The sequence below is a fragment of the Aspergillus versicolor genome, assembly GCF_001890125.1.
Source record: "Aspergillus versicolor CBS 583.65 unplaced genomic scaffold ASPVEscaffold_1, whole genome shotgun sequence".
Classification (NCBI taxonomy): Eukaryota; Fungi; Ascomycota; class Eurotiomycetes; order Eurotiales; family Aspergillaceae; genus Aspergillus; species Aspergillus versicolor.
The window spans coordinates 1,173,929-1,187,678 of record NW_024467524.1 but is presented as its reverse complement, the minus strand read 5'-3'; the positions used below and the strand labels follow the sequence as shown (position 1 = coordinate 1,187,678).

General features: G+C 51.5%; 3 protein-coding genes across 3 annotated transcripts; all 3 read left to right on the top strand.

Moving 5' to 3' along the window:
- Nucleotides 1-200: 200 nt before the first annotated feature.
- On the top strand, nucleotides 201-5,248 carry ASPVEDRAFT_77999 (putative ABC bile acid transporter; the record flags this gene model as incomplete). Its single annotated transcript, XM_040816469.1, has 2 exons — nucleotides 201-265; nucleotides 340-5,248. The coding sequence occupies 2 exons, from the start codon at nucleotides 201-203 to the stop codon at nucleotides 5,246-5,248; spliced, it is 4,974 nt and encodes a 1,657-aa protein (XP_040661984.1).
- Nucleotides 5,249-8,845: 3,597 nt separating this feature from the next.
- Nucleotides 8,846-10,225, top strand: ASPVEDRAFT_145737 (Zn(II)2Cys6 transcription factor domain-containing protein; the record flags this gene model as incomplete). Its single annotated transcript, XM_040808067.1, has 3 exons — nucleotides 8,846-8,875; nucleotides 8,922-8,985; nucleotides 9,035-10,225. Exons 1-3 carry the CDS (start codon nucleotides 8,862-8,864, stop codon nucleotides 10,223-10,225), a joined length of 1,269 nt encoding a protein of 422 aa, XP_040661983.1. The 5' UTR covers nucleotides 8,846-8,861.
- A 469-nt stretch (nucleotides 10,226-10,694) lies between these two features.
- Nucleotides 10,695-13,653, top strand: ASPVEDRAFT_120096 (uncharacterized protein; the record flags this gene model as incomplete). Its single annotated transcript, XM_040805768.1, has 6 exons — nucleotides 10,695-11,071; nucleotides 11,137-11,804; nucleotides 11,980-12,101; nucleotides 12,151-12,289; nucleotides 12,339-13,392; nucleotides 13,521-13,653. 6 exons carry the CDS (start codon nucleotides 10,695-10,697, stop codon nucleotides 13,651-13,653), a joined length of 2,493 nt encoding a protein of 830 aa, XP_040661982.1.
- Between the last annotated feature and the right edge of the window lie 97 nt (nucleotides 13,654-13,750).

Here is a 13,750-nt window from a genome sequence, read left to right as displayed (position 1 = left end):
AATCCGCTGCTTGGCCATGTTTGCCTCGCCGCTCGTTCTAAGCTTGGCTACGATCTAGAACCGCGACCAGCTTCCCGGAAAAGTCTGTCCTCGCCTCACTCTGGCCGCCCTGACTGCGCGCGCCATCAGGCCTTGAAAAAGAGGTGGGGTTTTACCCAGGGAGTTCGTCTTTGCGATTTTTGTCGTGCTTTGCGTCCGACATGATCCCGCAATGCCACGGGCCCGTATGGGCGATCGATGATCTTTCTCGTTGTTTTCAACGCAGGTAGGCTCTTTAAATGAATGAACTTGGGTAGATGAATTTCTCTAATGATTTATTTCTTCTTTTTCTGATTATAGATATTTGCAAGAAATCTTGCCGCTTTCCGCCTGCGCCGTTTCGCTTCTACTGATTGTGACCCGCGTTGCCTATCATTATACCTTCTCTCGAAAGAGCTTCTCGTATACACTTCTCCCAAGCGATGATGTTGGAAATACACAAGATTCAAGGGAAGCCGAGGACCTGGCGGAGGAGTCGGACCCAATGCTCTCCAAAGCCGCCCGACTTGAACAGCCGCATTTCGAGCTCGACCGCCCCCGCGGCGAGATCGCCTTCGTTTCTTTGGAAGTTGCAGCCTTGATTGGAGAGGTCGTCGTGTGTGTCCTGGTTCTGTCTTCAGATGCCTGGGGCCACGATGGCCGTGTTTCGGCTGTGGCTCGGTTGACTTCCTGGAGCTATCTGCTGTTCCTGGTTCTGGTGCGATTGCTCCTCTCCGTCCGCCAGCTGCATTCGTCGGCTAGACTTTGGAATCATACGGCTACGCTCTATGGACTGCAATGGCTATTCACTGTATTCGTGTTCCGGTCGTCCGTCATTTACCCGATCTCGAAGCGCGGCATGACTCTCTCCGCGATCGAATTCTCGCTGTCCAGCTTCCTTTTGCTGCTCGCTGTAACTACGCGGAGAGGAAATAAACCCGTTCTTGTTCCTCATGAAGAAGGATTGGAGCCCGCCAGGCATCCACTTGCCAGCTTGCTCTCCTTGGCGACGTTCTCTTGGTTGGACCCGCTTATTCTCAAGGGCTATCGACAAGCGCTAGAGCTGGAAGACGTCTGGAATCTTACCGCATCGCAAAAGGCTTCTACGGTTTTGGAGGATTTCCGTCGCAGACAGTACAAGGGTCCTTTGGTAGTCAAGCTGCTGCGCTACTTTTCTGGTACTATTTTGATACAAGGTGCATGGACTGTATTCTCCAACCTATTCACGTACTTGCCTACTCTTCTTCTTAAGGCGATTCTGGAGTATGTCGAGGATCCGAGGTCAACTACGCGAAATGCCGCCTGGCTGTACGCCGTCCTTTTGTTTGTCTCAGCAGCTACGCAGGGTGTTGCCGACGGACAGTCTCTTTGGATTGGTCGCAGAATGGGCGTGAAGCTTCGCGCCATTATAATCGGCGAGATTTATGCCAAGGCGCTGAGACGAAAGGCCGGACCCTCGATCGATGCAGCTGCGAGTACAAGCGACGAAAAAGCTCCCGACAAAAAGAAGCGAAAGTTGCTCTCCTTTGGGCGTAAAAAGAAGAAGGCTGCCACTGACCCGGAGAACGATACCTCAAATAAGAAAGAGCCTGTGGAAGAAGCTGATGCATCTGCTAATATCGGCACTATCATCAACCTTATGGCCATCGATTCTTTCAAGGTCAGCGAAGTGGGTGCCTATCTACACTTTCTCTGGGCCAGTGTGCCCACACAGATCGTCATTGCGGTTACTCTTCTATATAGATTGCTGGGTTTCAGTTCTTTCGCTGGTATAATCATGATGGTTTTGATGCTTCCCATTAACCTGATTATCGCCAAGAAATTTTCGAAGCTGCAGAACCAAATCCTGAAAGGAACCGATGCGCGCATTCACTCGACGAACGAGATCCTTCAGAACATTCGCATAATCAAGTACTTTGCTTGGGAGGAACGATTCCAGGACATTGTGAACGAAAAGCGCCGAGCCGAGCTTCGAGCTTTGAAGTACCGCTATGTTCTCTGGTCTACTGCAGCTACCATTTGGTATGGGACACCGATTATGATCACTCTCGCCTCGTTCTTCCTCTACACCGTGGTTGAAGGCAAGAAATTGACCCCCTCTATTGCGTTCCCGGCCCTCTCCATGTTCTCTCTGCTCCGTATCCCTCTGGACCAGCTCGCCGACATGGTGGCGCACGTGCAGGAGTCGAAGGTTTCCCTGGATCGTGTTGATAAATACCTCAACGAAGATGAGACCGATAAGTACAAGCAGCTAGCGGACGAGGACGCCTCGGAGCCTAGGATTGCCTTGGAAAACGCTACCCTGACCTGGGGAACCGGCAAGAAGAATCAAAATGGCGAACAGGATGAGACCTTCCGTTTAATCGACGTCGACGTGGAGTTTTCAATCGGAAAGCTGAACATCATTGCTGGTCAGACTGGTTCAGGGAAGACATCTTTGTTGATGGCTTTACTGGGAGAAATGAAGCTTTTGGAAGGAAGAGTTTATCTGCCTGGGGGCACTGCTAACCGAGCCGAGCTGCCCGTTGATCCTCGTACGGGTCTTATTGAGAGCGTGGCTTATTGTGCGCAGGAAGCATGGCTCGTCAATGACACCATCAAGGAAAATATCACTTTCGCCTCTCCGTTTGACGAGCGCCGTTATAACGCCGTGATCAAGGCATGCGCGCTGGAGCGTGATCTCCAAATTTTGGACTCGGGTGATGAAACTCTTGTTGGCGAGAAGGGTATTGGTCTATCCGGTGGACAGAAGCAGAGAATTTCCCTTGCCCGTGCCGTCTACAGCAAAGCCCGTCACATTCTTCTGGATGACTGCCTCAGCGCCGTTGACTCGCACACTGCCAAACACATCTTCCAAGAGGCCCTGAGTGGTCCTCTGATGATGAACCGGACTTGTATTCTTGTGACGCACAATGTTGCCCTCACTGCTCCTTATGCCGACTTCATCGTTGCTGTTGATAACGGTAAGATCAGCTTCAAGGGCCGACCGGACGAACCGGGGGCTTCCAAGGCTCTTGGTGAGGAACTCATCAAGTCACGCCCCGGCTCTCGGGCTAGTTCTACTCCCGCTCGATCTCGCAGACCCTCCGACTCCGACATTCGCGAACCTCACGCTGCCAATGGTACAACTAACGGAACTCCCGGCAAAACGGTCCAAAAATCAGCCACAGCCAAGTCTAGGCTGGCAGAGGCGAAGTCTGTTGGCAGCATCAAATGGCCGATCATCAAGATGTATCTTCTCTCCATGGGGCCCTGGTATTACTGGGTGGTTGCGGCCGCTGTCTTTACTCTGCAGCAACTCGGCTCTGTCTCGACCAACATCTGGATTCGACAGTGGGCAAACTCGTATGGGACCGACAAAGTCGACGTTGATAACGAGGGTACATATGCTGCTATGTCTCATTTCAAGCTCCCGTCGTTCAACGTTGTTAGTGTCCCGCGTACTTTTGGCCTAGCACCTCAGCTTGGTACGCAGGCGACGGACTCTGGTAACGATGTGAATGTCGCGTTCTACCTTGGTATTTATGCTCTGTTAGGTGTCTTCTACATCGCCATCTCGGCAACCAGAGAAGGTGTACTCTTCTGGGGCTCCTTGCATGCGTCTCGCAGCATCCACAAGCGTCTTCTCAAGACAGTCATGCACGCCAAGTTCAAGTTCTTTGATTCGACACCCCTCGGTCAGCTCATGAACCGGTTCTCCAAGGACGTTGAAGCCATTGACCAAGAGGTTGCGCCTGTCGCGATTGGCGCGCTCCACAGTTTGGCATCCGTCATTATGATTGTGATTTTGATCTCGATCATCACCCCTGGATTCTTGGTCGCCGCTGTTTTCATCACAATGGTCTACTTTGCCTTGGGAGCCGTTTATCTGAACGCGTCTCGCGATATGAAACGTCTAGAGTCTGTTCAGCGGAGCCCGTTATATCAACAATTCGGTGAGACACTTAACGGCATCGTGACTATCCGCGCTTACGGCGATGGCCCGAGATTCCTTGTGGACAACCACCAGCGTATTAACTCCTACAATCGGCCTCACATCTATCTCTGGGCCGCGAATAGATGGCTTGCATTCCGTGTTGATATCACCGGAGCCCTGGTGTCCTTTGTGACGGCGTCGTTTATCCTATTGAACATTGGAAGAATTGATGCAGGTGCCGCCGGTCTTTCCCTGACATACGCGGTGACCTTCACGGAGAACGTCTTGTGGTTGGTTCGTCTCTACTCTGAGGTTCAACAAAGCATGAACTCTGTCGAGCGAGTTAAGGAGTATTTAGAGGTGGAACAGGAAGCACCTCCAGTCATCGAAGAGGCACGACCGCCTGCCAACTGGCCTACTCACGGCGCTGTCCAGTTTGCCAGTTATACCACTCGGTACCGCGCCGACCTTGATCCAGTGCTGCGCGAAGTCTCGTTTACTGTGCAGTCAGGAGAAAAGGTTGGAATCGTTGGTCGTACCGGTGCTGGAAAGAGTTCTCTCGCCCTCGCTCTTTTCCGCGGCCTGGAGGCTGAGAATGGACAAATCAACATCGATGGCGTGGACATTGGAAGCATTGGACTAAAGGACCTGCGAGAAGCCATCACTATCGTTCCTCAAGACCCGACACTCTTTACTGGAACGATCAGAAGCAACCTGGATCCGTTTGGGCACTTTACCGATGAGCAGATGCTCACTGCTATTCGCCGTGTGCATCTAATCGGCTCTGGGACGTCTGGCACAGCGACGCCGGTGACATCCAGCACTTTGACTCTCGGCTCGACCGCGGCGTCCGAAGCCAATATGGCTTCTGGCCCTATCCTGGACAATAAGAACATCTTCCACAACCTCGAGAGCCCGGTCTCGGAGTCTGGTTCCAACCTGTCACAAGGCCAACGACAACTATTGTGCCTTGCCCGAGCCCTCCTCAAGAACCCCAAGGTTCTGATGATGGACGAAGCCACCGCCTCTATTGACTATACCACAGACGCCAAGATCCAAGAGACCCTCCGCGAGCTCCGCAACAACACAATCATCACAATTGCACACCGCCTGCAAACAATCATTGACTACGACAAGGTCCTAGTCCTCGACCACGGCCAGGTCGTCGAATTCGACCACCCCTGGACTCTTGTCAACAACGAAGACGGCCTCTTCCGCAGCATGTGCGAGAACAGCGGAAACTTGGATACACTGCTGGACCTGGCGAAGAAGGCGTGGGACCAGAAGCGCCTCGTCTTCGATGACCATGCTTAGACTTGAACTTCTTTCAGTCGTCCCGACTTATACATACATCCATACATACGTGTTTCTACTATACTAGTACTCTGATACTGCGGTCGGCATAATATCGTTATTCATTGCTTCCCTCCCTCGCTGCCTTAATTGTACCTACATCGTTTTGTTTTGTCTTTCAAAAGTTTGGTACATACATTTTGGGGATACACTTTGGCGTTTGGTCTGTACTTACCTTGGCTTGAACATAGTCAATCGATTCATTAGACTTTGATTAGTAAAGTAAAGTAATAAGTAACTACGTAGTAAAGTAGTTATAGTTCACATCCGACAAGGTTTCCCCTGCATTCTCTGTTCTCTTCAGTATCCGTGTCATCACTGTATAAGAAGACCATTAATGACTCAAGCCACCCATCCTCCAAGGGTCTGTGCTTATTTCTTTTATTTTACTTTACCTACACCTCCCCAACAGTGTCACACGAAGGCGTCTTCCACAAGGAAAGAAAAAAAAAAGCGTTGTCGTGTCGCCCACGCCGTTATCTTATTATCTCGTGATACAATAGACTAGACCCGGCGTTTCTGTTCTCTTCCCTATCTAAACAGTCGATTTAATATCAAACTTGTGTCACTTGACGGCACGCTAGCTGAGGATCTCCGATGATCCGCAGTTCCAGGTCGCGTGTAATAGAGCTGACAGTCTCTCCATCTATGCGAAGTTGCATGAAGCCAGCACCACACGGCTTTCTGCCCTAAAGAGTGCTAGTACTATTTTTGAACCAACCCCCACGCCTGACAAATTTCGAGAGGTTGACGACCTCAACCCCTTCATTGCTTAATTGCCATAGGTTTTGGGCCTTTAATCTGGAGAGATGTTAGGGTGGTAGACAACCATTCAAGTGGAGATGGACACGGCGAATCTCTGCCGTTTCCCAACTACATCAGACAGAACCGTGGCTTTGCAAGATGCGTTGGCGATACATGTGATGTTGGCAAGTATAGAGCCTACTAATTTTATAAAGGGCTACTAGTAGATTAGTAGGTTACCCACCCGATCGTGTATATATATTAAGGAGGCAGTCTGAGCCAAAAGGAAGTAAGTTCCTGCGCTGGTATAGATAACAGCAAAACCTGATTTACCAGATATCCAAAGCTCTGTCAGAGAACACGGATGTTGTCAGCCAATGGATCTACTACGCCGCAGCCAGCGCTATGACAACAGCAGAGAAACCTTACACCATATTACCAGGGCAGCCGGCTTGTTTCCGACAGACTTTCTCGAATCCTGTCTGTGGAGGAGAAGCTGCTGTTGCACGAGATTGTCGGGCATGTGAATATGAAAAGGAATACTATAGCGAATTGAATATGATATATAGTATACTATTACTTCTTCCCTTCCTGATCAGTATGCCATCACGTGAGCTGGCGAACCCTGGTCGGTGTCTCTGATTGGATTATACAAAAGGTACACAGTTCAGTTCGACGGCACTGGGCTGGGGGTTATCTATATTAGATAAATGGCTCAATTGAGACGATCCGTTAGAATGCCGATTCTGGCAGCAGCATCCCATAGACTCTGGTCAGAAGCACGGCCCGTACCCAGATACAGTGTTTGTGAGTACACATGAGCAGCAGTGCCGCCTACAGTGAAGCATATCTCAGTGGTCTGCAGACCAGACGCTCAGATAACGACGATAGATCTTCCACTGCATGAAGAAAGCGGGGTGGGAGAGGGAATGGAACTGTTGCCGTTGTTGCTGCCAATGGTTACTTATCGGACGCGCTTTGACGTTCGCAATGGATATCTCCATCTCCGCCCAAGACCTCACTGGCTCGGTGTTTAAGGCTTGATTGTGGCCTACTAGATAAAGACGCTTTATGGATGGCGGACGTTGGCCGACTCTGCTCGATGCCCAGACAGAGAGACAGACCCGTTCCGTTTCCCCTGCTGCTCACATAGTTTAATGATCCTGGCTGGTTCTCGACGCTTCGATTCAACAGCTTGAAGGAAATAAGAGACGGTGATATTGTGATCTGGGAATCTGTCACACGTGTGATGTGCCAGGGCTAGTTGCTTCACGCCAGCTAGCCAGCCATCTCAACTAGCCAAATTCCCATCGAGAATACGGTCCTCCCTTGAGAAAGAAGGATGAGGTGTAAATGATGCCCAATGGATCTCACCGGTAAAGACCGATTTGGTTCGCCATCAATAATTCCTGCAGCTGGGTGCAAAGGACGGGCGAGTCCTCAACTGGGCTACAGTAGTGACAATGTATGCGGATGTATGTTCCAGAATTGGGCTACCTGAGTCTTCAGAACATAAATAACAGCTTTCGACAGAACCAATGCCAAACCTGGAATATTTATCGTCTCTGTTTTAAACTGCAGGCCTTCATTATCCAGACCTCAACACTCTTCACTTAAACTCCAAGCCAAACAACCCAACACCTGCCCAGATGGTCAAGTAAGAGGCCATACTGGGCCAGTCTCAGCTATGCACCAGGTGTTATTCCTGTCTGAAAGTTGCACAGGAGGGGCATTGCCACTGCTCAGGCAAAAGTCCCATGCTCTCCACTCCTTAATCCCAAATCCAGAACAATCCCAAGCCCCAGTCAGAGCACCCCCCGGGCATTACCGGATGGACCTCTGCCCGTGATCACGGCTTTGGCTTCCAGCCCCGGGGACATCGTCTCCTGGGTTGCACGGCAGACAGAGGACGCGATATGGAATCAAGGAAGGTTTAGGCTAGAAGGATGTCTGTGCGTGCGTGTGCACATCCATCAGTTTCAGCGAAAGGGATACCAATAGTTGTGAGCATGGCCTATCAGATCTCCATCTGCCTTCATTTCCATGGTGAGGGGAATCCCTCTGCGAGGGAATTGTGGGCCATGTTTGAAATCAGTCTTCTGGTAGGACGATTCGCTCTCTATCGCCTTCGGATATGGTGCGCTATTTGTCGATGGGGAGCTGAGTGGCTTGCGGTGGGTAGTCTCGATGTCCTATCGTTGGTATTCTAATGCGAGTGCCTGCTAAGACGAGTATCATGATTCTGATGTATTCTGATCAAGTTGAAGGCCGTATTTCAATATTCAGCTGGTCCTGTACAGATGCCCATATCGATTCCCTAATCATGGCGAGCAGGATAACAACCAACACGAAGGAAGGACCCTCGCTGCTCCCTTGGAATGCTAGTGACTGCCAGTGCACGGACTCTGTCTTCGATCAGTAAAGTGTAAGACAAGATTACGATGAGGATCCTACAGCGGCGATCGAGAGGACCGCAAGATGGCGTCGCAGCAGAACCAGTCCATCCAACCACCCACTCCACCTGCAAGTCGAGGGTCCAGTTGCTGCACAAGAAGAGGGCTCAGACTGGCGCAGTCCTTTTCGGAATGTGTCTGGCTAATCCTAACCCCGGTAGAGGTGGGCGTGTGCGTCAACGACTGATGGCTTCTGTGCTGACAGAATATACCTGGCTCATTGTATGTAGAATGCAGCGCAGCCTTCACTTGCCTCCAATCTATGCATGAGGCAGATGTAAGCCTATTCCTATATGCGTGGACGAGTGATGCCTCGATGCCTCTAATATTGAGCGACCTTTGCTTCCCCACGACATACCGTCTAACTCAACGACGCCATGGACCCAGCCTCGTAGGTACCATTCCCCCTTTTATAGCAGTAAACTGAGAACCAGAAGACATACGAACTCAAAAAGACCGCCTAAACTGAGATCGGCCTGCAATGAATGCCACGCGGCCAAGGTATGTTCCCACCACGTCTATCCTACCGGTGTATCTGATATAGTGCCAGGTTCGCTGCTCTGGCGAGAAGACAGGCTGTCAGCGCTGCTCAAACCTCCGACTTAAATGTGCCTTTTCCATCTCGCGAATCGGTAAAGTCCCCGGAAAACGGAGCAAAGCAAACCGCGTTACTGCTACGTCTGCGCCCATCTCAAGCTCGTCCTCCTCGATGACGACCCCGATGATGTCCCCTACGCTTCTCACGACAACTCGGGTGTATGAGAGTGCTGGGACTTACGGACGACATAATATACCCGTCTCTGCGACTTGTTATCCGTTTCCACAGGAGTATTCGACCGGTCTTCCGCTCGCGACTGAAGCGACCTACCATTCACCACCCGGCTATCCTGCACCCCCAAGCCAAGAAGACCAACCCAACCTAAACGGTCTATGCTGGACAGCAGAACTCGACCAGCTGGGCGATCCAGGCCTGCTGAGTCCTGACTGGGAGATCAACGCGCACGACGAACCCATACCTCCCTCCGCCACCATATCTACATCTCTACCAGAGGAAAAGAGTAACATCACAAAGGCATACCCATCCCCAATAAACACAATACCTCCCTCCGCACATTACACTGTCTATCTCAGCCTCCTGCACAGCATCGATCACACCATCCAGTTCTCGCAGTGCAAGTCCCCCAGCGCGATGTCGGAAACCGTATCCATGTCCATGTCCATGTCAATGCCCATGTCTATATCCACAACACCAACGCTGGATTCCATCCTCGTCGCCAGCCAGAGATACCTCTCGACTCTTCTCCAGATTGCTGATAGCCCTGGCTTCACGCATACCTACAACGAGGAACACCTGCTCTTCTCGGTGGCGCTGGATAAGATTATACTCCTGTTTGGGCTTGGGTATGCGGACTTTAGACATAGGATGGAGATATACGATACCATGGGCATGGGGATGGGCTGGTCCCGGTATGGCGCGTTTGAGATGGATGCCGTGGAGCAGATGGCGCTGTGCCGGAGGGTTTTCGTCGAAGAGGTTAAGCGGGCGAGAATCTGCCTGGGGAGGTTGGTGGAGGCGATGGGGTATATTTCAATTCCGGGATCTGGATCTGGATCTGTGTCTGTGTCTTCGTCGCCTGGAAGACATGAGGGACTGTGTGAGGAGATGAGGAGGAGACTTGAGGGTTTGCTGGACGATCTTGAACGAGATCGAAGTATTCAGGGCATGCATTTGGTGGGATAGTGAGCTTTCCCTTTTCGATCAGATTGTTATACAATATGTTTAATAACAAGTCGTATTCGCAGTTTAATATGAACATTTATTTGATGTATTTGTCTACACATTACTCATTTCCTATCTTATTGCCCGGTATTGGGCTTGTTACGGTCTACCAGGTAGGCGACTCGAAAAATGAAAAAGATTATGATGACGAACAAACAAACGCCACATCGGTCTAGACCGAATCGAACGTTCTTATCACAGATGGCCTGTTGAGAGGTGAGGTTGTATCGAACTGACACCAACGTGGCATCGACTTCCGCAACCGGACGTGGCCATAGCCCTAACCAACCAACCACCCCTGACCCAACAATTCCTGACAGCCGCCACGCTCTCTTTAATTCTTGATTCTATTCATCTCTAAATCACCGTGTAATGTATACCTAGAATCGATACTCGCGAGCAGGAGCCGTGAGCCGTGACGCAGCACACCATGATCGCACACACCCACTCTCGCTCCAAACGCCTCATCCTCGCCCTCCTCGCCTTCTCAGCCCTCCTCAGCCTCATCTGGCTAAACACCCCATCCAAAGACGAGAATGAATCCTGGCGCGAGACACTCCGCAGCCTGACCGTCCCCGCGAGCAACACCCGACGGATAACCAAAGTGTCCATGCTATACGGGAACCGGAATACCCTCTACGAACGGGCGCTGCAGAGCCATCGCCGCCATGCAGAGCGCTGGGGGTATGGCATGGACGTTCTCCAGAATGATATCGCGGTCGGGTACTGGAATAAACCCAGTTATTTGCTTTCGTTGGTGATTGAGGAGTTGGCGAAGCCTGTGGCGGAACGGGTGGAGTGGTTTATGTATGCTCCCTTTCTCCTTTACTGTTAGCTGATATGCGTTGGGGGGAAGGATGCTAATTTCTTAGGTGGGTTGACGCCGACACAGTTGTTATAAACCCAGCGATACCGCTGGAGATCTTCCTGCCGCCATTCGAGGTCGAGGATATCCACATCATCGCGACAAAAGACCACAAAGGATTAAACACAGGGATATTCTTCCTGAGAGTGCACCAGAAGACAGTGGACATTCTGATAAAAACACTTGGCTACCCGGTCTACAATCCCAAAGTCGCGCTCGGTGTGCAGGTCGACCAGACAGCCATGGAGAAGGTCGTGGCGCAGCCCGCGCTCAAGAATAGCGTGCTGTATCTACCGAGGACGTGGATAAACACGTACGAATGGGCACATGCCTATGAAGGGGATAGGGGGAATTTACTGGTCCATTTCCCGGGACTTGGGGACCAGCGGTGGGCGCATATGGCGAAATGGTTGGATATTGTCGAGCAGACGCCCGAGGCGTGGGAGGTCCCCGTGAACGAGACGTGGTATTTGGAACAGAGTAGTGCCTTTTGGGACAGGGTGCTCACTGCGAAGAAGATTATCTGGGAGCACGAGAAAGCGCTTGCTGCTGTAAAGGGGCCTGTTCCGATGTCGTCTCGAAACAAGCAGATGGAGCGCGCGGTGGAGGAGCTCCAGAAGGTATTGTCCGAGGAACCGTACTCGGACAAGCTAATGGACCTGCGGATCAAAGACTGTCATGTAGCAGTGGAGAGGAATTAGACTTAGATTAGACTCAGGTTAGGTTGCAATGTTACCTCGAGGGTTGTTAGAGGACTTCCCGATGCGGACATCTTTGACATCACAACTCGCGGTCGTACAGACTCCGGCGAGTTTCGCGATTTATTAAAAAGCCACTGTAGACCCGCTAGACGTTAGACCCACCGTTCTATTCCAAGTGCATCGCCAAGCGCATCGCAATATGCAGTTCAGCTTCATTGTGGGCAATTTGCCCTCCTTCCTGCTCGTCCTGGGGGGTGTATACTTCCTCACGGTACGCCTGCAATTAGTATCTTGATATAAATAGAAACTGACAGATCCAGCTCGCCCACCGCGTCAGCAAGAACCCTCTCTCCTCCGTCCCTGGTCCCCAAATCACAAAATGGACCGACCTGGTTCTCAAATACTACACTGTTATCGGCCAGCGCCCCCGCTACGTGCACGCCCTGCACCAGAAATACGGTACCGAAAGCCAAATCCAGAGATGGATTATCTACTAACTAACTATCAGGTCATATCGTCCGCATCGCCCCAGACGTGGTGGATATATCCTCCATCCCCGCCGCGCGCGAAATCCACCGCATCGCAAGCCCCTTTCTCAAATCCCCGTGGTACCGCCTCCTCACCCGCAAAGATGGCGAGAGTATCTTCTCCACCACGGACCCGGAGTACCACCGACGGCATAGACGTCTTCTCTCCTCGCCTCTTTCAGAAGCAAACCTGCGCACCGTCGAGCCGCTCGTGAAAAGCCGGGTCCAGCTCGCCATGTCGCGGATCCGCGAGGAGGCCCTCTCCCCGCGCGGGGTGGCGGACATCTACAAGTGGATCTTCTTCATGGCGACGGACATCATCGGCGAGTTGAGTTTTGGGGATTCGTTCCGGATGCTGGAGGTTGGGAAGAAGAACCAGTATATAGCGGATTTGGAGACGGTGGCGAAGATTGGCGGGATTAGGGCTACGTTTCCGGTTACGATGAAGGTTGCTACTTTTCTTCCCCTGTCGATCTTTAAGGAGGTTGTGGTGAGTACGGACCGTATTTTGGATTATGCGATGCAGTCTATCGATCGGTACAAGTCGCATCTGGCGATGAATCCGGATCAGCCGAAGCCGACGCTTTTTACGAAGCTGTATGCGGCGAGTAAGGTCAAGGAAGGCGAGGGGGAGTGCTTCAGTGATCGGGAGATTAGGAATGATGCGCAGTCGTTTATTGTTGCGGGGAGTGACACGACTGCGAATACGCTGGTGTATCTCATCTGGTCTGTTTTGAAGAATAGCGAGATCCAGGAGAGACTAGTCACAGAGCTGGATGCCTTGGTGAAAACGCTTGAGATTGAAGAGGGGATCAAGGATGGCCTTTCCGATGAGCATCTACGAGATCTGCCTTATATGAACCAGGTCATCAACGAAGCCCTGCGTCTATACCCTGTCGTCCCATCTGGACTGCCTCGAGTTGTGCCAGAGAAAGGCAGCACTTTGGCTGGACACTGGCTCCCGGGTGGTGCAACGGTGACTACACAGCTGTACTCGCTGCAGAGAGACTCGGAGGTATTCGAACATCCAGAAAGGTAAGATCTCCTATAAAACTACTGTAACAAAGCTGAGAAATCACAGTTTCGACCCATCCCGGTGGGAGTCCCCAACCAAGGCAATGAAAGACGCTTTTATGCCATTCGGAGCTGGATCACGCAGTAAGTCCTGACCCTTCTTTTGCTGTGCTGTTGCTAACGAACAGACTGCGTTGGATTGCACCTCGCCCGGATGGAATTGCGCCTTGCAACAGCGTTCTTCTTCCGCTCTTTTCCGACGGCGAGAATGTCTCTGCGTGAGGGCATGTGTGATGGAGATATGGATATGATGTTGCATTTCCTCCTGTCGCCCAAGGCGAAGCGCTGCTTGGTGGAGGTATAGTTTCTCAAGTGTCCA